Source organism: Brachionichthys hirsutus, unplaced genomic scaffold (assembly GCF_040956055.1).
Source record: "Brachionichthys hirsutus isolate HB-005 unplaced genomic scaffold, CSIRO-AGI_Bhir_v1 contig_205, whole genome shotgun sequence".
Lineage (NCBI taxonomy): Eukaryota > Metazoa > Chordata > Actinopteri > Lophiiformes > Brachionichthyidae > Brachionichthys > Brachionichthys hirsutus.
In genome coordinates, this window is record NW_027180498.1 from 87,373 (window position 1) to 112,056 (window position 24,684).

Sequence of the window (24,684 nt, forward strand, 5' to 3'; positions counted from 1 at the left end):
CTGGGCTTGTCCTTTAGTAGAGTAGAAGCTTGTAAAGCTGTGGTGAATTATTAAGCAAGGTGAATTATGTAGCCGGAACGAGTGAGTGAGGGAGAGAGACAGAAAGAGAGAAAGCGAGAGGAGAGAGAGAGAGAGGTCTGGACAAAAATAGGTCAACAGCAGTGGCAGGGAAGTAGAAATTATTCTCTCTCTCTCTCTCTCTCTCTCTGTGTGTGTGTGTGTGTGTGTGTGTGCATATTTGTCAGCAGTTTGTGTCATGCTAATTCATACCCTACAACAAAAGTATTTAAGATGCCCCCCCACACACACAAACGGTCATGTAAGAGAGTTAAATGCACCAAAGATGCAGTATTGAATACAAATCTTTGTAGAAATATATCTGCCACCTCTACATCTACTCGTCTCCTACATACCTGACTCAAGAATAGATATGAGAATATACTATAGAAACATTAAAACACATAAAGAAATTGAGACTTGATTCTAACACAGTCATTAAATTCAAATAATGTACTTGAAAAGAAAAGTTGGGTACTTTATTTTATACTAACTTTATTCTTTATCCCTTGGTATCTGAGTTGTAAAGGCTGTACTTACATTTATTCAACATTAATACGCGGAACAAAAATATGAATGCAGCACTTTTGGTTTTGCTCCAATTTTTCACGAGTTGAAATCAAAGATTGAAGACGTTTTCTCTGTACACAAACGGCCTATTTCTCTCAAATTTTGTTCACAAACTTGTTTAAATCTGTGTTAGTGAGCATTTCTCCTTTTCAGAGACAATCCATCCACCTGACAGGTGTGGCTTATTAAGATGCTGATCAGACAGCATGATTATTGCACTAGTGTGCCTTAGGCTGGTCACAATAAAATAATAATTTCATAATATGTTTTATATATGTATAATAATTTGTGTTGTTTTAGAGTTAGTGAAACAGGAAATTGTGGATGTATTCCTGATAATCCTACCAGCACTTAATATAAATAAATATATTTCTCTACATGTTCATCACTTCATATCTAAATCCAGCAGGACTGTTTAGTTCAAGCCTTAGATTCATACATTGTCTACTGGCTTTCTCTTTTACGCTGCTGCAGAGGAGACAGAAGCGGTTCAGCAAGAGTTCAGGGGAAAGCAGGAGTGGGGTTGGTTTTTTTTTTCTTTTTCAAAGTGTGATTTCACTCTTTGATAAATTTTTTATCATTGATGGATCTGTTGACTGGAGAGGAAGAATCCCAACATCTCCTCAACTGTCCATGTTGTCCAAATGTTTCCAAACAGCCAAGACTGTTACCAGCAAGCAGAGCGCCACCCCACTCTGTGAGTGTTTGTGTATGAGTACACACGTGTGTGTGTCTGTGGCTATTTCTGAGTACACATGCAATAAAAAATACACACATCATAATCTGTCTGTGTGTGTGCGCGCGCGCGAGCACACATGCAAAAGTGTGTGAGAGAGAAATAGGGAGAGGAGAAGCATGACCTACATTTGGCAAAGCTCATCGTATGAGCATGAAACTGCCTAACATCACCCGAGAGCTCCTCAGAACAGAGCCTTGCGATTGGCTGCTTTCAGCTCCAGCCTGACAACAGCACTGGCATCACCCAGGGGTAGGGGGAAGGGGGAAGGGAGAGGAAGAGGGAGGACATAGGAAGCACATACATTACATCCAAAAGAAGGAAAGATGCAAATAGCTGCTTGTATAGAAAGGGAGCAGAGATTTTGATAGTGAGGTATGGGTTCCATTTTGAGAAGGTGTGGTATGCCTGTGTGTAGTACTTATTGGAATCATATTTTGGTGACAAAAAATATGTCTTACACTCCTACGTATGCACTAAAAAGTATTTATTTTAACTGCATTGCTCCAGGAAATATAATATATTTGAGTTGGTCAATCAGTCAGTTCAAAACTTTGGTCCAGAAATATTTCATTCATGGTTTTGAGAGATTGGGTTTACCAACTTACTACTGAATTGGTCACGTTCCAGATTTGAGAGTGGAATATCCTAACAGTTGTTTTAAGGTTTTTAGAAAGGCTGTTTAACACATTGATGCTTGTACTCTCGAAACATTCGTCTGTTAATGTTTTGTTTAATACAAATTAATCAAATTAGAGTATTTGACCCAAATTTCCTCCCTTGATTTCAGCGTGGATTTTCATTTGAGTGCCTTACTGAAAGGCAGCACGGTGGCGCAGTGGTAAGCGCTGTTGCCTCATAGTAAGAGTTTGCATGTTCTCCCCGTGTCTGCATGGGTTCTTTCTGGGTTCTCCAGCTTCGTCCCACCACCAAAAACATGCAGCTCAGGTGTTACCATAAATAAACAAATGCTTTACACAAACCTGTAGCAAGTTAAATACTGACTTAGGAGACAATATTTTGAACAACAAACATTCTTTTGAAAATCTTCTCACCAAAGCACGAGTCAGAAGAATCATCTTCAGACAAATCACATCTTTATTGATGTGAGCAAAGATGCTGACACTGCAAAGCAATGGTTAGATAGATCGCCATGGCCTGGCAGTCCCTTAACTGTGTTGGAGATCAGGGGCTTCGAGACATTGTCCACTACCTGTATCTAAACCACAGATAACACATAAACACATTTGGCTTGCGTGTCGGGAGGTGAAGGGACCGACGGAAGGGGGAAGATTGTACATAGTAAAATATATACCTGTTAAAATCATCAAGATACTGTCATTGTGAGAATGTTAGCATTCATTTCAGGCTTTCATTGTTGAATGAATGATAAAGGAAAGGATGTATTTGTCTTTGGTTTCAAGAGCTGTCACAATAGTGAAGGAGTTTGTATCACGACACTCTCACACACACACACACTTTGTCTCCTCTGCCTCTGTGTCCCACTCTATCTCTCTTTTCTCTTCCCCGAGATCCCCAGGCACGAGGCATTATGGGACCGATTCTGGCATGGCTCTCGCTCTTCACAGCTTTAATCTTTAAGTTGTTTCCATAGAAACGACTACATTCCCTTCGTTCATAACTGTAGGATGGTTTCTGACGCTATGGAAGGGTGTCCTCTCCAGCATAAACCTCCACCACAGCACAACGGAGGGATGTCTTAGTCACTGTAGTGTAGACTTATTGATCTATTGATCACAAATAATGACAAGTCAATGCTGATGATGTCAGGCATGCAGCACCAAATACTTGTATTGCTTAGTCGGGAATGATCGGCTATTCCCAACACATTATTATTGTACCACTGCTGTAAGTGCTGCATAGATCGGGGGGCTCTGCTGTTCCCCTGCATGCATTGAGAAAAGGAAGGTGAGGTGCTTCGTAAGCTTTCAGCCCAGCTTGGGTTATTTCAGGTTGAGGTAGCAGCAGCCTCCCTCCTGTTCTCAGGTACGGCATTTTTGTGTTTCCTCAATTGACTCAGGAGTCCTCGCCTGTTCCTCCTCTCTTCCTCTCTGCCAGGATCTCAGATGTGACACACACACATACACACACACACTCAGAGACTTCCTGTACACGCTATGACCAGAGGTAGGAGTCTTCCACAACGCTCACACAGCAGGAGATCCCCCCCCCCCCCCCACATGTGCCGGTTTCCATGGAGACACGCAGTTAAAAATAAAGTGGGCGATGGCTTGTCTCGTGCCATTCCATCAACATGGCTGAAATATTCACAAACGGACACAAAAAATAGCATTGGTCCAAGTGGCTTTGTTGTCGCTGGCATGCCGGTGGCGTTCATTCCCACCTCCTTGCTGCTGGTCACGTATGTATCATGTTAGGTTCCAGGTGATGAAATGATGGTAATCATGAGGTAAACAGCTATAGACTATCTTATGTGTAGTTGTTATATAGTAGGATGACACAGGCTCTGTTCTGTGCACTCCTTGCCATTAAAAGACAATAACCAAACAATTCCCTCTTCTATGTGACTCCCAGTCCAATAATTCCGACTCAAGATGTAAAACATTTAAAATTGTGGGTTCAGTAACTTGTTCTATTTTCCAGAGTGGATCGCTACACACTAGTGAGTATTTGAGACAGCAGGATGACACACACATGAGTGTGTTGATTAGATTCAAGAGATACATATGTGAGCTAATCTGTGTGACTTTAACAAGAAATGAATCAGAGCTATAAAACATGAGATTAAATATTAATATGGAATAAATTATCAAAAATGCGCCATCCACCATATAGCATATATTTATTATTAAAGGAAAACCTGAGTTTCATTGATTTGGTGCTATTGTGTTGCAAAACAGAGATTCTGACTCAGAGAATTGTTCCATGCTTAGTCTTTGAGAAGAAACAGAAGTTAAGACAGTTGCCCTAAAGACAACGGTGCTATTTAAACCAGCCACTAAATCAGTTTACTTCACCAGCAGAGTTATTTGTCTGAATAACAGTTATTAGTGAAGTTAGACACAAAGGAGAGAAAATGACAAAAACTTTTTCTGCTCCAGCCGCCATGGTTCTTATCCATTAAAACCCATCCTGAACTGAAATGTATGCCAGTGCATTGTGTGTCTTATCAGGCATGAGGTGTGGTTCAAGCCCAAAGAACCCAGTCTGTTCATCACGCATTCCATTTAATGACTTTTCCTTTGTTTTATAAAAAGTCATAAAAGGAAGATCAATGACCCTTAGTGTGGTATTAAATTAGCATATTGAAAGGTGCTTATTTACTAGCTTGCAAATGATGAGCAACTTAGCACCCTTAGATAAATGCAAAGGCTGGAAACAGGAGGAAACAAACAGAATCTACAAAGCAAGGCCTGTAAAACTCAATTAGTATACATATATCCCTTTCCAATGCAGAATTGCTGTCACTATCACGATTTTCTGAACCGAAAAGTGTCAAATCAACACATTACAATGCAGATATTTCTCAGGCTAGATTTCTAGCCATTTTTCTAAGATATGTTAGCAATCTCCTGGCAGCAAATCTACATGCAGACAAAAATAATGCCGAATTTTTATGATTATTGCTTATGAAAATCTATTGTTCCATTGACAATATGCGGCCTATTTACATGTTTACCACAGCATCCATGCTTTGTCAGAGTCATTTTGCAGTTGGATCATCTCTTCTTGCATCCATCCCTCATCTTATGAACAATGTGATTAAAATATGGCAGCACTCTAAGGGGCTCTAAGTAGTAACCACGCTGCGCCACTATGGGGCAGTACAGGAGCGCCTTCTGTTAAATCCGTTAATGTTGAGTAATAAAGTGTTTGCATAAAACATCCCTTGAATATTTAACCTACTGTTATCTTCCTGGAGTTTTCTCTGGCTCAACGGTCTTGCTGTGATGCAGTGGTTTACTAAAAATAAAACTTCTTTGCGTTTTTTTCTTTCTGTCAAACACTGTGACTCACCTCTTCTAGCCTTTACAGATGGACCTGTACGCCCACTGAAATGGGCACAGTGCTACAGACACACTCGTTGTGACATGAGTATTATGCAGGGCACTGAGGATTGAGGAGGGAGGCTGAACAATAGTGCAGGTGTGCAGCTGGGGGGGGGGGGGGGGAGAGAGGGAAGGGATAAGGGAATGGGGGTAGAATGATTTATTCATGATGTGAGGAAGGCGCGCAGGGGGGACAAAAATAAGTGCATACGTACAGAAAGCAAATATAGAGGATGTCACACATGATACATGATACAAAAATCACTGTGCATTAAACCCTACACGAAAACAAGGCCATGAAAATGTGTTTAAGTGACGGTGAAAGTGATTTGGCCTCAGCTCCTCAGGCAGGAGAAGTTACAGTCCTATCCAAGAAGCGGAGGTTGCGACGCAGGTCACAGGCGGCTGAATGGTCTGTGATCCCTCAAACATCCTCCGGGATCACCAGCTATTAAAGGCCTCCCAGCATGCCTGCTGTTGGAAGAGCTGCACCGCATAGAGCATCCGTGCATCTAATATTCATGGCAATGTTCTTCTCTCTCTGCTGATGCTGATGGTGACAGTAAAGCGCGTGCACACGCATGACCGGTCCGTACATGCGTGTGCACGTGTTTACGGTCTGTCTGTGTCGTTCCTGTTTATGGAGGGAAGCTGAAAGATCCTCCAAAGTCAGTGAACTGCCAGAGCCCCAGATTACAGCAGATTACCAGTCAGGGTGCTGGTACACGCTGTGTGTGTGTGTGTGTGTGTGTGTGTGGGTGTGTTTGTGTGGGTGTGTGTAGGTGTGTGTGTGTGTGTGTGTGTAGGTGTTTGCGTGTGTGTGTTCCATGTTTCATGCTGTTTATTTTGTAACTTTGTGTTGTTATGATGTTCACTCTCTATGATCAGTGTGAACAAAATTTAAATGAACAGGACCTTGAATGATGTCAATAGCTTTCTTTATGACATGTGCGCGCGCACACACACACACACACACACACACACACACACACACACATCCTTACACTATTACTCTTCGGTGACAGCAATAGATGGATTGGACACGTGGTACATATTCCCAGCATGTGGTGGATTAATACTATGTGGCCAAATTCCCCTCCCTCCACATATTACTGCATCATAAAGAGATTATGGTCAGGGACAGGCCATGCCCAAGCAGGAGCATACCATCAGACGCCAGCGGGGGTGACCCAAAAAGACAAAGCAGACGGGACAGAGAAGTGTTTGAGTTTGCACACTGGTCTCACTCATTGTTAGTGACATGTGTATCTCATATAAGGCAACGTCAAATGTACGTTTACTCCAGAGACATAGAAGAGATGATTCTTGTCAGTGACGTGTTGGGTCAGCAGGAGGGAGGAGAGAGAGCAGGCACAGCAGGTGGGTGGGTGAGGAGAGGGAGGGTCCGCATCTGCAGATGTTGCTAGTCTGGATGTCGAACTTGAACAGGAATGTTTACCAAAGGTCTGCAGGAGGGAATACGGTGGTTCTGTTGAGAGATAGATGACAAGAAGCCTGCAGGAGAAACGGGGGCAGCAACAGAGGAGGACCAAAAAGAGGAAAAGAAGAGTATAGGATTGACTGCTGGCGACAATGGCTTTAGCGTGTCTCGGTCTGAGCTGCTCCTCAGCACCATCAAAAGGTATTGTCTGTCCCAATGTTGCCTGTTATTATTGTGTATAAAATTAATTCTTTTTTTTTCATTTCTAGAATAAAGCACAACTCTTTTTAAATAAATCATTTTGCAGTGTCAGTATTAGAGCTTACATTATTATATTATTGTAGATAAATAATTGATCGTTCACAATTTCTTAAAACAAACACTGCAGGAATGCACTGGCTATTTTACTTGCCAAAGAACTTATTATTAACATGTAAATAATTGCTACAATTAAGAGAGATACAGAATAAATAAGATACTATCAGACAGTGTGCTATGATTGTTAGCGGTACGGTAAACAGTTGGCTGTTAGCTATACTAATACGCCACACACAACAGTTTGGTTTCTGCTGGGCCAGCTAGTGTTTCTTATATAACGACTGTCTGCTGTGACAAGATTCTGCAGCTCCTGCCTGCCTGACCCAGTTACACCCTAATACATTCTCCACTGACGACTTACATTCACTCACATCTGGACTACTGAGAGACGGAGGGACACAAATCATATCGCTGTACTAGAAAGAGAAAGAGCAGCCAAGAATATCCCCGTTGAAAATGTCTTGGGTGATCTGATTTTTCTCAGATTATTGTTCATACCATAATCGCCATTTGGGGTTTTATCATTGGTGTTTTTTTTGTTTTGTTATTTTGGTCATTATTTTTGGTCACCGTATCCTTATTCTTTTGTTTCCCTAAATTTTATGCATGTCAGAAATCATTAAGCCCAAAGCAGTAAAGTATTTAAGACCATTGTCCACCTCATGTTTGACTTGAGTTTGATGGTTTTTTACTTCATTTGGTTCTCCTGACACCGTACAAGATAAGATTTCACAAAGGTGTGCCTATCACACTTTTGTGTTATTTCAACAGCCAATATAGGCTAGGAACAAGATTACAGTAAGGAGTATAATGATGGGTAAAAGACAGAGCAATACCGAGAGAGGGAGCAGCAAGGGTATGACAGGAACAAATTAAATTTGACCTTTTTTGAAAATACTTGACCTGAAATGAAAATTCGGGATCCTCTGAAAATGTCAAATTTTTGCACATTTCTTTCCATCTATATAAAATGAACAGAGTAAAAATAATCAGATGCAAAATTAAAACATATTCTGGAACATCTTTTTTTTTTAGCTTTTTTTTAATATCATGGACAAAATTGACCGTTAAAATTTCTTCCAGCACAAAGTGTCAAAGCCATCATTTGTAATTGTTGTGGGGATTTGTTCAATGTGTAACTTCTGTTCTGAAAGTTACACACAGGTTCTGGAACAGGGTTCAGACAGGTGGCATGCCATTATTCAGTAAGACCATTCCAAGCAACATTCTTAAGAATAATTTATATTAACTCTGCATGCAAATATTATTTTGGACACCATTCATGGATCAAAATGCTAAAAACGTTAACAAGGGTGATGTGGAAACTTGAAACCTGCAGTGAACACTGGACACTGTCTTTCTCCAGTGTCTTCGGTGAGACACTGGAGGGAGACATTTTGTGCCACGCATTCACATTATGTGATATCAAAGTATACAATTTTGTGTATTCTGGATTCTACATGTAAGGAAGTAGATATAATTTTAACTTTCAAAGCAGAGTGGTTTTATGTTTTTAAAATAACTGTATCCAGAATGGATCTATAAGCAAAACCTCTGTGTGACAAACAGCCAACAAGGAACATCTACTGGCTTAATTATGCGGGTTTTTGAACTGGAATTTGATAATAATAATGAAAAGACACATTTGCAATGTGGCAGCCAGAGACCAAACAGTCTTTGAAGGAGTGATTCAAAGAAAGATAGTACAGTAGAGAAGGTGAAGCACAGATTTAACAGCAGCTCTACAACTAGGTCAGCACTGTCTGGAGAAAGAAACAGCCTTGTTCCAGTTTGTTCCTTTTACTGATGCTCATTACAACTCAGGACGAAGGACAGCAAAGTACCTAGATAAAACCTTATTTTAATATACAGTATATATATTTAACAGATCTGTCAGTTTAATGCACAGATTAACTCTAATACACAACTTACAAAATATTACATGGATCTAAAAAATCCCAGAATTTATGGTATTACAGAAAAATTAAATTCGGACACCAATTAAAAAAAATTAATTGTTGTTCTACCTCTACTACATTACATAAAACTTTCATCTGATTTATCTATTTGTTCTTCTGGAGACTCTTTGGTTGTAGTTTAGGATAATTATTGTCATTAATATTGACGGATGAAGGTTTGGTGTGCAGGAACAGGAAAATTACTTCATGTGATCGCCTCAGACCGAAAGCTGTGTATCTTTTTGTTTAGAGAGAAGCCTGCTTTCCATCTTTAACCTTGTTGTTTAAATTGGCCAAATGCTGCTGATGTGAGATTGCTGATATAATTGCAGGCAAATGTGAGCCTTGATCAACAATGAAAGGTTGCCTGGCTACTAATCTGCCATGTGGGTTTCAAGGGCACGATTGCATTCGGAATTGAATTCTGACAATAAAGAGGAAAAACAAATTGAATTTATTATAGACGTTAAAAGGGCTCTGAAAGCAGATACAAGAGACAAATGGTCTCAGCTTTCCCTCTCTCCTCATCTCTAAATCAAAAGTTTTAATCTTAAAACTATATATATATATACATATAGGTGTTTGGGGTGTTGCAGTGGCGTGATGCTTTTAGCTGCCACCTGCTGGCAAACTGTTCCCCTGTCTCACTTTGTACAGTATTAGTGGTTTATTATGAGCCTGGCATTAAACTGTGTATTTAGCTTTTTCTGTCTTAACATTCAGTTTTAAGTGGGGTTTATTTTCATAATTTGATGTATTTTGGTGTTGACTGGCTTTCGTGAGTGTCTACAACTGGATAAATGTTCATCCTGGCCTGGATCTCAGATTCTTTGCATTTGTTTCTCTCTGTATTTATGTGTCCGTGTAAACCCTGTACACAAACTCACTCTCGATGCTCTCAGAAGTGCAAGAGACTTAACATGCTCCTTCGCTCTCCCCTCTCATCTTAGCGGTGTCAAACCTGGACATCGAAAGCAAGTTGTCGCTTCACTATCAGGCTCCATGGCACCAGCAACACAACGTATTCCATCCGTGTACCCGGCCACCATATCTGGAAGAGCTGCACAGAAGTGCCCAGCTCAGTCTCCGAGCCCTGCACGGAGGTGAGATGCTGATTCAGTCTGCGTAGCTGCGTTAAGCTGACTAGAAAACATTTGCGACGTTCACATGTGAATGTTTGCGTTTCAAGACGAACACCAGCAACACCGCTCCACCAGTCGGGAGAGAAGCAAGGTGACCATCTCTATCTCAGTTGCGCCTCCAATGCCCACCTTCCCCTCGCCACATTCCATCCGCCGGCAGCAAAGGAGTCGCCTGGCGCGAGCGGTGAGAAGTGAAGCCGATACGTCCCACAGTCATCCAGTCAGGGGGTGTTTTATGGAAACTAGCTGATTTAAATGGCAGAATAAGACCATGTTATTGTGTGATTGTATTCCATATCATGCATTGATCAGCTGTAGTTCAATAAATAGGAATGTTATAGTGACTGTTTTGTCATTGGCACCTTTGATTCTTCTTAAACACGGTACGTGTTAAAACAAACTGACATAATATCTTAATGTTGCCATGCAGCAAGAGCGAGCAGAGAGGGAGCGAGAGTTGGACTGCCAGCCCAAGAAGGTAAACAGATTTTGTTTCTGTTCATATCCATTAATGTCTAACATATAGACATTTTCATTCACTATATATATATATATGTCCAGACAATTGTTTTACTCAATATAAATGGGTAACGCAGCCTCAGGAGTAGCACCGGTGGTGTCTCCCTTGAGCCCGGATAAATGCAGAGGATTGCGGCAGGAATGGCGTCCGGCGTAAACCTTTACCTGAATTAAGCATGCAAGCGACTAGAGGGTTGATTTGCTGTGGCGACCCCTGATGGGACAAGCTGAAAGAGGAAGGAGGAAGAAGAAAACTTTATAAATGGGTGCATTACATTTTGTTTAGAACAACAACATCACCATAACAGAATGTGTGTGTGTGTGTGTGTGTGTGTCCCTTCTGCATCTCTTAAAGGAGAGGGTTGTGAGAGAAACAGAGATCCAGACAATTCAGAAAAAAGTAAGAAAATCCACCCACATGGTCTGAAGTAGTAAATGTTGCTTCTAATTGAATTGTCTGGTAGACAATTCAATTAGAAGCAACATTTACGACACCCGATTTCCCTGTTTGCACCATAACCTGTGTGAATGTGTGTTTTCCTGCCTTTGCAGGAGAAGCCAGAGCGAGAAGCAGATAGCCAGACGACCCAGAAAACGGTAATGCAGTGAGAAGGGAAGCAGCAGAATGTTTTTGTTGTTCATTCGACTTCAGATTTTCATTTGAAGTCATTGTACTTGTGTCACTTCATTTCTTCTTTTCTTTTCTTGTACTTTGCATTTATAGTTTGCGTGCTTTTACTCACTTCACCCTATTGAGGGTTGCATCTTCATTCCATGGAGTAGAAAGGTATCGAGCGTTTCTGTTTTTGTTTTTGTTTACTTTTCTTTTCTTTATTCACCACTCTCATTAGTTTTCAGTATTTTTTGTTTTCTAATTTACTTTTTATATTCCATGCATATACTGTACATATACCTTTTATAGAAGTTACAAAATAATGGGTGGATCATATTACACATATCTCATGTAAATAATTAATTTAACAATAAACAAATTCAAATTCTAGAGCTGCATAATACACAGAATATCAGAGCTGGTGGACTGTGTCAGAACCTTACCGTAGATATAATGTCTGCTCCTCCCAGTCTACCTCGACAGGGGAAAGTGAAGGTGCTGAGTGCCTGGGAGGCCACAGGGCGAAGGCTTCAGCTCCCGATGCCCCCTCCACCCAGGTTAAACAGGCAAACCGGCCCAAGGAAAACCTCCCACCATCAGACCAGAAAGCATCTGCTGATTCTAATTCCATCTCCTCCTGCATTATTCCCATCAATGTCACAGGTAAGATAGACAAAAAAGAAAAGCAATACTGGCTCAAAATACAAACCTAGTTATTTTAAAGCTGAACAGTTTCTGTCCCGGTGGCCCGGTGGCGCAGTGGTAAGTGCTGTTGCCTCACAGCAAGGAGGTTGTGGATTCAAATCTGACTTGTGGCCTTTCTGTGAGGAGTTTGCATGTTCTCCCCGTGTCGGCGTGGGTTCTCCCCGGGTTATCTGGCCTCCACCAAAAACATGCAAATCAGTTGAAACTGGAACAGATGTTGATGATCAATGTCCTGTTGCTGTGTCACATCATTCATGCTTTCCGTGCTTTCAGGGACATGTACGTGTATTTTAATGTGTTAAACTAAAATGTGAGAAAGTTCCCTCAGCAGGCCATCATGTTAAAAATGGACCCAGGGAGGACAAAGAGGGTCTCACACTCACTAACATGCATGTTCAGACAGCCAAAAACAAAGAATAAGGGACTAAGGAAAGGAAGGAGTGACATCATCATCATGTCCAGGATGTAATTGGTCTCCTTTATCTCTAAACAGTAAAACAGTTGTTTACTGCTACATACATATTCAAAACGTACATTTAAATAGTCTACTTTATTTATTACGTAGTATTTTATGTTTTAGCTTCTTATATGATTTATGGATCCTGTGTTATTATTGCAGGAGTTGGCTTTGACAGGGAAGCAAGTGCCCGTTGCTCTCTCGTCCATTCCCAGTCAGTTCTTCAGAGGAGGAGGAAGCTGCGGAGGAGGAAGACTATCACGGGAATACCCAAAAGAGTACAACAAGACATGGGTATGTTACAGAGCCCGCCTGTTCGCTATTCGGAGAACTTAGGGGTATTGTACTTCATAGATTTGGCAAACTGTTTTTGGTGTAAATATCTTTACTCCATTTGATGCAGAAATGACAAAAACCAGTTGTGAGTTTAGGAGGGCAAGCTAAATGAGCAGCAGCAATCACATGCAGACAAAAATACTTGGCAGTCCATTAAAACTGTCCAACCAAAACTATATCAGCTTAATGTGAGATTTCTTCTGTCAAATATCAAATCCTCTCACTTAGTTTTTGAACTCAAGTTATTACAATTTTAGAAAAGCTGCCTTGCTGGGGATGAACAGATGTCGCAGTTCTCAGCCGTGCAGCTAGAATGTAAAATATGTCAATGCCTGTTTAAATAAAGGCCAAAACTACAAAACAAAGATTAAGTTGGGGAAAAAGAAAAAAACATCCTTTACATTTGATCTTGTTTCGCCCTTCAATGTACGTTATCTCTTCCCTATAGTACCTGAGGAAAAGGTCTGTACACTAAAATGCTTTGTCTCTTTGCATTCAGACTCAGATGAGTCACCTGTAGCAAGAGAGCGCACAGTGATCATTCATGCCAACCCCCACCAACTCTCCCTCTGTCATGAAGACCTCTCAATTAGTGGTCGCCTCCATCACACTCGTGACTCTGGGTGCCAGACAGATGATTTCCTTATAGCATGTAAGTTTCTGAGGATGGACAAGTATCTTTGGTTCTTCATTGCTGTTCCTTTTAGTTGTCAGCCCCCACTCCCCCCACCCCATGTTTGTTCTATTAATGAAACAAGTCATTCCTGCAATAAATTAAATTGACTCTACAGTTATGTCATTGCTAAATTTGAACAGAACAGCCATCTAAAGGCTATCAATACAATCACAACCATAGATCCTATTCAAACTTGATTCATCTGAGAGGAATTCAGACGATTTGTTTATCCTAACTTGGTGTGGTCAGCATCCATGCCTATTGAGAAATGTTGCCTTCTTTTTTCCCCTTCTGTTCTGCCTTTTCAGGTACAGCTGCTCCCTCCAGACGGCGAATCAGAGCTCAGCGTGGCCATCAGGGAATCCCTGCATCTTTGTACCATTCAACAGGCAACATTTCCTCCCTGGGTGATCAGTCCGATTCAACATATACCAGTGTTGCCACACATGGAGGACGCTTGCGCTCTCGTAGCCTTCCTCGAGAGGGTGGTCGCCTGATGGACAGTGATGAGGATGATGATGATGACAACTATGACGACGATGATGACGAAGACGAGGAGTTGTCACCATACGAAGCAGAGGACTTTATTCCACCTGGCCCTAGTCCCAGAATGAAAATGATGATGATGAAGGATGAAGAGGAGAGCACAGATGACCAGGCAGCTCCTGAGCCACTGCAGCTTGGAAGCCTAAAAAGGTTACAGCGCTCTGGGGAAAGAGACAGAGGAGGCGGAGGCGGTGGAAGCCCAGAGCACAGCTGGATGGAAAGAGGGCGTTCTCGATTGCCCCGTAAAGCTGACATGGGAAGCTGCGAGATCTCATCAAGTTCAGATACGTTTAGCAGCCCTATTCACTCTGTGTCCACAACTGGAGTTCTAAGCAGCCATGTGGACCATAAAGAGGACCACCAGTCATCGAGTGGGAACTGGAGTGGTTCTAGCTCCACCTGCCCCTCTCAGACATCTGAAACCATACCCCCACCCTCGTCTCCACCATTGACAGGTTCGTCCCACTGCGACTCAGAGCTGTCCCTCAACACTGTGCCCAACGCCATTGATGAAGGATTCTCACTGGATCCTTCCTACCACTCTGACCTCAGACCACAGGGCCAGGGGCGCAGATCCAGCTCGTTCACATCCTCGGCCACAGACCAGCTAGACGATGCAGGGGTCAGTACTGCTAGTGAGGGGGAGTGGACATACCCTCAAGATCAAGAGTCAACTGATCATGACCATGACCATGACCAGACACATAACCTGAGTCAGAGCCACAGGATAGAGTATAACTCAAAACAAAGTCTGGATGATCAAACCTGTCTGTGTGACAAGACCAGCAGCACTGAAAAGGAGGCCGGCTCTCATTATGCACCAGAAAAAGAGGGTTTCTACTCTTCCTCTGTGCATTTTGGGGAGTGCAATCAAAGTTACAGAGGATATACATATAACTATGCAGACACAGGGCCTGACTGTGGTCAATCCGCCACTGTGGCCGCACCACTGTCCCATGAAGTTTACCCACACCCCTCGGCTGACTTCAGAGCAGGCACTATGACACTTGGGAGGACCTGCCGTCCACTGAGGAAACCAAAAGTCAAACCTCCACCACCCATACGGACCTCCTCACTGAAGGAGACTAGTAGTAGTGTTGATGTTGGAACAGACACACAGACAGATCAGGATCAACCAAAGACGGTTAGTCAACAAAAGCTTACCTTGTCTTCCACAGATATGAATCTGGAACTGGAGCTAGATCTTGGAGTTGCTCCAGAACCGTTGCAGTCATCTTGCCTAGTAGCAGAGAATTTGGGAACTTGGGGAATGGGACTGAGTGAAAATGTGGATATTGTAGAACCCATGTCCTTCAGCTCTGCAGATACACACTCATTTAAGGATGAAGGTGCTGTTCAATCTGACTATGCAGACCTGTGGCTTCACAAGACTGAGCTGAAGTCCAACAACGGTGAGCACACATCCATGTCCAACTCAAGCACAGCCACAGGCACGACTATCATGGATTGTATGAAGTCACCAGACAGCTCTTCCTCCTCTTCAGAAGCCCAAACCCAAGTACTTGTCCAAGATTCAGGTAATAGAGCAACTAGTCCACCCCTGCCACCTGTAGACTTCAAACTTGCGTCACCTGAGAAGCTGGCTAGTTTGGCTTCACCATCAAGTGGCTATTCCAGCCAATCAGAGACTCCAACATCAACCTTGCCTTCATCTTCAGCAGCATTTTTCCCAGGACCTCTGTCTCCCTCAACTGGTAAAAGAAAGCCCAAAGTGCCCGAGAGGAAGTCGTCTCTCTCTTCCCTACAGCACTTCCACAGAGATGGAGCGTCCATTTCTTCTGGCTATAAGAAAGACCCAGACTTCCCACCTCCACCCTCTCAACTTGATCTCAATGTTCTTCATGGTAGTTATGTTAGACACACGCTATCCCACCGGACATACCACATGCACACGCTTCACCACAGCAAACACAGAGCTGTAAATGCCACTGGAACAAAGTTGCTCCCTGAGGTGTCAAATGCATATTTACCACCAAGCTCAATCTCTGCTCCAACAATTTCCAGTTCCAATCTGTTGACGATGACTCCATCTGCTTCTCGTCGCTCTTTGCAGGTTCATTCTGTTAGGCAGTCAGATAATGCTACCGCTACAGATCAGGAAACTACAAGTGGTGTACAGACAGTAGCAAGACCCAAATATCCTCCAAGTTCTTGTACTCTAGCTCCACCACCTGTTTTCACTAGGCCTCTCCCTCCTCGCAGACCACCTCCTAGACCCCCAGCTCATGACCACACATCCTCTCCTGAACACCTGCAACCACCTCCCCCTGGCCGCCACCCTGATGGACCTCCATCCTATGAAAGCCTGCTACTCAGACAGGACCGCTATGGACCTGGAACCTTCTGGGCAATGACAGCCTTCAGAAACCGAATGGACCAATTATCAGACCTCTCTGAGGACAGCTCACCCTTACATCGGCCTGTGCCACGAGCTCCCCACCCTTCACCTGTGGATCTACACACACATATCCAATCGCACACAGAGTTCAGAGGGCTTAGTCACTCAGCCCATAAACACCCTGAGTTTCGGGTTTTGGGGGAGTGTTCATTCTCCCAGGAGGATGATGATGACGAAGACGATGAGGAGGAAGAGGAGGAGCAGGTGAAAGAACCGCTGAGAGCTGCTTGTTCCAGAGGAGGCATGCGATCAGACCATCCTCCACCCCCAGCGTATGATTTTGCTGGGGGATTCCACTCAGACTCAGGGACATGGGCTAGTCCAGTCAAAGTGCCTGGTACCACAATGGAGACATCGCATCCTTACCTAATCAGCGATGCAAGAAAAAGAGGACAAGAAGATCAGGAAGACGAGAAGGAAATTATATCAGGTGCTACCAGAAGTGCCCATCATCAGCAGCAGCCACAGGAACACAAAGATGACCCCACCACCCCTGACACTGAGGATTACTTCAGTAAAGGTAAACTCTTAAACAAAATTTGAATGGTACAAGTCGCACTTATTTGGAAAGATGAATATTCTACTTTTTATTAAAATGATAGCTGTTGCCACAATAGCTGGTTAATCACGCAGTAACTTTTAATCAGGAGTGCATGGTGTGAAGCTTATTTCACTAATTACATACTTAATGATGGAACACCCAGATGACATGTCATAGGGATGTTTTGTTCAGCAGACTCCACACCAAGTGATAATTCACTGTCCCCCCTGATGGATGATGCCAAAGTGGACGATGACATTATTTTCACGTCACCCAACAAGATCCGTACAACGGAGGACCTGTTTGCCATGATACACAGGTTCTGTACCCGTTCTGTACTTTGGTGACTAATCTGTTGGACTCGGTCTACAGCATCTCTATTCTGCATAAACTATGTTCCGATTTTAGTGCTGCAAAGTCTTTTTTTTCCTGTGTTTCTTATTGCCGTCTCTCTACTTCCTCGTTCAGATCCAAGAGGAAGGTCCTTGGCCGCAAAGACTCAGGAGACTTAAACACAAAGTCTCGTATCTGCTCTGCTGCTCCAGTGGTTCCTATCTCTACTGCCATTATCCCAGCAGCGCCCCCTCTCAACATCCCAGCCACCTTAGCCACCGCTGCTGGGTCACAACGAACCCCTGTACCAATCTACCGCAGCGCAAAGAAATCCAGCACGTCAAACGAGGAGTTTAAGCTCTTGTTGCTTAAGAAAGGCAGCAGGTCGGATTCCAGCTACCGCATGTCAGCTACGGAGATTCTGAAGAGCCCCATCACCCCTAAAACCCCAGGGGACCCCCTTCAGGAAGGGCCATTTAGACCAACTGAGGAGTCACACTCTACACTCCAAGAGATCCCAATTTCTGTCCTGGAACCGATTCAGATGCCAAGCCTTTTTCCTGGGGCCAACTCTGAGAGTTTCACTCTTAAATCCATGCCTATGTCAGCTGCATCTCGCCAGGGACGTTCTCGTATCCCTCCTGTAGCCAATAGCAGCCGCTACAGCACACGCAGCCGCCTCTACACAGCTCCCATGCAAGCCATTTCCGAAGGGGAGACAGAGAACTCAGATGGGAGCCCCCATGATGACAGATCCTCCTAGTGCCACCTCTCCGTGGATGTCCTCTGTTCTTACCTATGTTCCATATTTCAAATGGACACTTCCTCTTTTCTAATCTTTGGTATATTGTCGAGGCCAACAGTGTAAATCACACAAAATCTGAACAAAATGGGTGTACGCCTCTATTTAAGGGTATCAGACAGTGTTATCACACTTAAATAAATGCTGTACTATCAAAATAATAACAGATTTGAAAGTGCAGATACATAGGAAACATTTTAAATGAACTGTCATTTTTTTAAAAAATCCTGAATTGTTTGTAAATTATGATTAGAAAAATATTGTGGATGACATGCGAGATCCACTGATTTCTATTCCTTGTACTGAATGGTCTGCGTGCTGATGGACTGCTTTCTCATTTAAATGAAAGATACTCATAAAATATAAAATTAGTACAACTTTTAATACCAAAAGCATTGACCAACCTTCCCTACAGACCGTGCCCAATATTTCCACTGTCACGCCAACGTAGTTTTGTTGTGGAAGTTTACTAACAACACAGCAGCAACACACCTAATATATTTCCATCTGCAGCAACTAAATCACAGAGACCCAACCTTATATTTCTTCACATTAATTATATCCAAAAAGATAAATCGATGCATGTATTTTTGTAAAACTTGCACCTCAGATCATGAAGGTAAAGCTTCACCATGTTGCATGACCTTAAATGGAAAAAATCCCCTGGATCTTGATTTCTGTCAACATGTTTGTGGTTCCATTGTATTATAAGAGTTAGTCTTTCACTGTGAAAGGTTTTAGTGACATTTGTACCACATCGCCAGTGATCTGAATCAATTTGTCTTGGATTGTCTAACAAGAAGGAGCAAGGGCTAGCACCAAATTGGGGCCCCTTTGTCAAATATAGAGGCTTATTTTGGACAATCGCAGAGTGGCCTTTCTCTATTGGAAGTGGTTGCAATCAGGGCAGTCATTGCTCCCTGCTTGTGTACATGGACCTGTGCCATGTTCCAACAGAATTTTATGACAACTCTATTTTAATCCAACATTTTACCAGCTGCTGGCCGGTCTTGCTATACTGACTTGAATTGGAAAAGATGCACTTCAAGTCAGTTTTACAGATACCATTGAGTGCAGACGGGTGAAAAGGCTTTAGAAGGTCCTCAATCGGTTAGAGTAGAGGTTCAAATTGGAACCAGCTTCGCTTTTGCACTTCATGATTCAAGAATATTCCTTGAAAAGAAAATATATCTTATAATAAAATTACATATGTATATTTGTACTGAATATAAAAATCATATCTATATAAAACAATACTTTTTTTTAGGGAATCAACCCTGAGTGTAGCAATGAAGTACAGGTCTCATTGATACTAATCTCACACATGACCCTTAATGTTCACCACTCCCCCTCCTTGTTGCCTCTCCTTCATTTGCACTGACCCAGTAGCATTAGGCAGGTGATAGCACAACCCATTTGGCTGGTGTGCACCACTTTGTCTTACCCTCCTGACTTCATTCCTCAAAATCTGAAAGAGAGGAGACGAGAGAAGGGAAGTACGACTTACAGCCTGTTAGCAAGGCATCCATTGCAATTCTGCAGGTTTAGAGTACGAAGTCACCGTCCTTCAAAAATGCAATCATCAGCGGAAAGTCTGAAGTCTCACCTGTCGACAGCAAACAGCACGTATGTCTTGCATTCAGAGACCGCACTTCAGTAGAAACCATTCACTGTATTCTGTGAATACCTCAGCAAAGAAATTCATGTTTTATTGTAAATGAAAAGATAGATAGATAGATAGAACTGCTTGATACTATTCTGAATTGCAGAACTGACACTGTGTAAAATGGAGCGTAAAAAAGCTGTGAAATTATTATTAGAAATTTACATTGGTCATACCCACATTGCTGACATGCACTTGTTCCTGTTGTTGTGTTTTCTATGGCATGCAATAAGTTAAAAGAAAAGAAAAAATAGAAAGACGAGAACACCACCACGTCATTATTTTTATTCAAGGGATGTGTCCACACCATGAGAAAACATTTTGTATTTTCTGTTCAAAATGTCAAGTTCAATAGTGCGTTCTATAGGTGTACAAAGTGTCTGGCTAATTCTGTTCTGTATAGTCGTGATCACCAACAGGGGTTTATCTTGTACTGTATATCTACTCACTGGACAATCATAGGGTTAACAGACTGTAAAGAACATGTGTTGTGATGGAGAATCTGAACCCTTTGGTGGGTGCGTGTGGGTCCTTGTCTTGTTGGAGCTGTGGAAATGCAGATTGAGTTAAAGCGTATACCTGGAAAAGATACTTTGGACAAAATATGTAATGAAAAATATGAGTTCAATGACCCAAAACGCTATTTTGATCTTGTGAGCAAAACATTGTTTTTAATTTTGACTCAGAATATTTTGATTCATGCAAAACATTATTGCTGACTATTTAATAATACACATATTAAACAAACTAACATGTGACTGGGATTTAAAGGGTTAAAAACAAAATCACTCAACGTACTGGAGAATTTGTTCAGTGTTATTTTTCCATACTGTACCTGGAGTTGATGCTATAGAGTTTTTTAAGACCGTATACTTCATTTACAAAAGAGGTCAATAGATTATTGACACAATTTGATTAGAAAGAAAAACTGTCAACAGCTTGGATAAACAACAATATAATACTCTATAACCTTTATAGAGTCTTTATCTTTTCAAATGGCTGCATACAATTGTGGCCAAAATGTAAGTGTGACACAATGACTTTATAATTCTTCTCAAAGGTGTACAGTATGGATAGACAATAAAAGTCACCATGTAACTATCTATTTAAAAGATGCTCCATGTTTAAAATTAGCTAGGACTTAATTAATTTTGTATTTTTGTATAAATCTGTAAATAATTTTTAAAGAGAAAAAGTTTCAAAATGTTTCTTTTGTAAAATAATTCAATAAAATAAAAATAAAAATAAACATTTTTTTTAAAGTTTACATGATTATTTCTAAGTATTTGTAAATTTTGGAGCTGATGGCATCACCTTAAGTCTTGGGTTTATTTTTGGGGGGGGAGAACAACATTGTGAAAATTCCATTATTCTATATCTAATTCATTTTAACAGCTCAGCAGGCTGCTCAGTAACTGTGCATAGAAAAAAAAGCCAATAAATGTGATTGCATTGAAATACAAGGCCTTTTGTGTGATGCTTCATTTGCTCCCTTTGCTGTAGACACAAACGTTCCACTAGATGGCAGTAATTTACTGCCAGGTAAGGGTAGTAAAATAGAGTGACTTATTTTGACTGGGCCAATAGTTCACAGCCTGACCTGAAGGACAGGACCCCCCTCAGGGCCAAAGGGGTCACAAGACTGAGCGGAGGCCCAGATTATTAACAACTCGTGGCAGATAATTGTATTTCTGCTCCACAAAATAACTTTTCTTTATAAATGTAATTGGTTTCGCATGAATTTTGATCTTTTTCTATGGGGGGGGGGGGCTTCTATCAAGAAACAGAAGTGTGTGATTGTCTTGATTAGATCGTAACTCATGTCATTTATGATGATGAAAAATGTCTTTGTTTGAAAAGGTTGTGAACATCTGGACAGGTCATATAAAAAAAAGATCTCAAACACTAAAATGATGTAGACAAATGTTTAACTGTGTGAATGCATGACAAACCTATTTAACAAACATCGATTGTTGAACATACAGTAAAAATCATATATATATATATATATATACATGAAATGCTGCAGAGTGATACATAGCAAGGCATAGAAATTACACAGTCAGTTAATGTGCGGCTCCTATTGTAGTGATGAACACAAAAGGCTAATGATGTTAAACATCTTCTACAAACAACCCCTACTAAAGACCTGAGGTTCACATTAAAGCAAGACGGATTCAAGTGCCCACTTGTTACCACTACAGAAGAGCAGCAGTGTGAAATGCAGCTACAACACATGATTTGGTTTGGAAATGGTTCTAAAATGTTCAGAAAATAAGTATAAGTAAAACATACCAGATAAATACTTTGAGATTAATTACTTAGACACGACGTTGTCCTGTCTGTAGTTATTTGATGATGTGCACAAAAACTATTTCAGGCAGAAAGAAAATATACTTATGCTTGAAACAGGTTAATACACTTGATTACAGTACAAAAATGATAGCAAAAAAACAATCTTTTGGTTTAACTTTATACAAAACAGGCTCTCCATCCTGTGCTCTTCCCGGGGAGCACCTTAAAGGTACAGCACTCAATCAATAAAGTTAATGGGCTTTATTTATTTGAATGTCAACACTTACAGTATTCCAGTCATTGTATATCATTGAGTGTGTGTTTGATCGAAGCACAGTACACTTGCGTAGCTACGTCAAGGCTCAGCATAGAAACACAAACTTACACAAATTTAAAAAAACATGTTCTTAGTCAGTGATTTTAAACATCTACAAGCTGCAGAATCACAATCAATGAAAGGTTTTCTTCAAAATAAAATAACCAATAATCAGATTTAAGATATTTTCTATGTTTAAATTCAGGAAGAAAGGTGACGTCAACATTTTGCAATGACACAGGTGGGACAGTCTTGTTGTTTAACACCTGCTAGCAGTAATACTCGTGACTCATACATTCACTAGCTTGCATAAACTAGATCTGACAGTCATAACAAACCATAAATGTGTTCAATATATTCATGAAACCGGTGTCTTTTTAGTTTGTATATTGAAATAAAAGAATAATGTGACCAGATTAGAGTCAAAATCAGTATTATTTAAATGCTGGGTGCACACATCACATAAAAAGACATAGATCTTTCATATTTTATGCACACCGCAAACTTTTCAACACTTCTTCATGTAACTTTTATTTCCCAGCATGATGGTCTATATACTTCCCAGAATCCGTTCATGTACGTATTCAGCTAAATGTAACGAAACTTAATTCTAAAAATACTCGAGTCTGTTCATAGGACTAATAACCGCGTGTATGTTTTCTATTGGTAAATTACTCCCTGCAAGTTTCTAAAAAATAAAACAGAGTGCTTGACCTCAGTGTCCTAAATGGAAGCTACGAGCCTAGTTCTGGAGGATTTTCATCGCAATACATCCCTGCAGAAAAATATGTGCTTGTGTGTTTGGCTGCCAGTGAGGAAAGAGAGTGTTGTCTCTATTGTTTGGTCTGTTTCAGCTTCTCAATGTGATGACAGAGTTTCAGTGCCGGGCCCAGCTTCAGTCCCATGTACTTCATAATGATATCGCTGCGCAGCAGCATCAGGGCTTTGCCATCGATCTCCTGCAGAATGAAGAGTACACTGTCAGCGAGGGTGGGGGGGGACTTACGACCACTCCCTCCCAGAACTATTCAATCAAGATGACAATGACTTGATTAAGTTGTTGAATGGTGGAAATTCAAATCTGGTTTGCGTAAATCAGACTGGAGACTATCTGAGGGTTTATTCTACCAGATGACTGCATGACACCGCGAATGAATCCAGTGTCTGCTGACCTTTAAACAGCTCAAAGAAGGCAGCCCATACTCACATGTTTCCTGAAGAGTTCAACATGCGGGCCGAGAGTTTGGGGATCAGCCTCTTGCACAAACCGTATGACATCATCCACCGACCAGGAAGAAGCACTGCTCTCTAAAACCTCCGTATCCGGCTTCACATGGTCCGGGCCTGTCGTTGAGCTCGCTACTGTGAAGCATGCAAGGGAGAGAGAAGCAAAACAAATGAACACTTTATCGCACAGCAGGCTATGTGCCACCTAAATAACTATTCCATTTGTATCAATAACATTTTTACTTAATCAAAAAAGTCTACATTTCTAAATTTCTAGCACAGTAATACAAATGGAGGCTGGTGAGGAATGGCTAGTTGGGACTGCTACGCCACTAAGCAGACCAGTGGATGTCTCTTTGTGTATCAACCGGTTGCCAATTTAAGGCCTCTTGAAAACTAGTTGCCTGAAAGAAATCAGTAGAAAACATGTTTTGTTAGCATATGTTAGCATCATGCTTTTGCTGATGGACGCCGTCAGAGTAACAATTATGATTTTTAGAAGTGTTTCTGACAATAACATTTGCTCTGGTGCACGCTGAATCTCACCCTCCACCCGTCTCTGTGCACCCATCGGACCGAGGTCTGTTGGGTTAGAGGTGACGCGTCGGAGGGCCGGGGGTGTTTGTGTCTGTCCAGGGTAATATGGCCGCTCCTTCTTCGCTGTCCGATAATCTGATGGTGTGTGGAGGGAGCGAGCGCTGCTGGTCATATCCTTTCTGGAATCATCAATGGACACGGAATTCTCTGTGTGAGGCAGTGGCTCTGTTTCACAATAGAAAAAAAGACACATGTGAAAATGGTGTAAACAAAAATGTAAAAACATGCAGTTCTCTCTTCTTGACTTCTTACTAACTAAAGGAAATTGTTCTTCTTTAATGTTATGTTGATGTAAATCTCCATGAATTTAACCTAAACAATAGAAAATAATAATCAAAACAGAAGATTTAATGGGAAAAAGTCTATTTATGCTGATGTGGACAGAT

The 24,684-nt window shown here is 41.6% G+C and overlaps 1 protein-coding gene across 1 annotated transcript in view; it reads left to right on the top strand.

Annotated features, from left to right (window-relative positions):
- The window catches only part of LOC137915603 (actin remodeling regulator NHS-like), a 32,965-nt gene extending 14,804 nt beyond the window's left edge, over positions 1 to 18,161 (top strand). Inside the window, exons 2-13 of the mRNA XM_068758798.1 lie at positions 10,062 to 10,214; positions 10,301 to 10,437; positions 10,684 to 10,731; positions 11,128 to 11,172; positions 11,319 to 11,369; positions 11,497 to 11,559; positions 11,856 to 12,048; positions 12,710 to 12,841; positions 13,383 to 13,535; positions 13,868 to 17,044; positions 17,261 to 17,384; positions 17,534 to 18,161. Of these exons, the coding sequence (XP_068614899.1) occupies positions 10,062 to 10,214; positions 10,301 to 10,437; positions 10,684 to 10,731; positions 11,128 to 11,172; positions 11,319 to 11,369; positions 11,497 to 11,559; positions 11,856 to 12,048; positions 12,710 to 12,841; positions 13,383 to 13,535; positions 13,868 to 17,044; positions 17,261 to 17,384; positions 17,534 to 18,161 (4,904 nt within the window). The remainder of the gene's footprint in view (positions 1 to 10,061; positions 10,215 to 10,300; positions 10,438 to 10,683; positions 10,732 to 11,127; positions 11,173 to 11,318; positions 11,370 to 11,496; positions 11,560 to 11,855; positions 12,049 to 12,709; positions 12,842 to 13,382; positions 13,536 to 13,867; positions 17,045 to 17,260; positions 17,385 to 17,533) is intronic.
- The last annotated feature ends 6,523 nt before the right edge of the window (positions 18,162 to 24,684 follow it).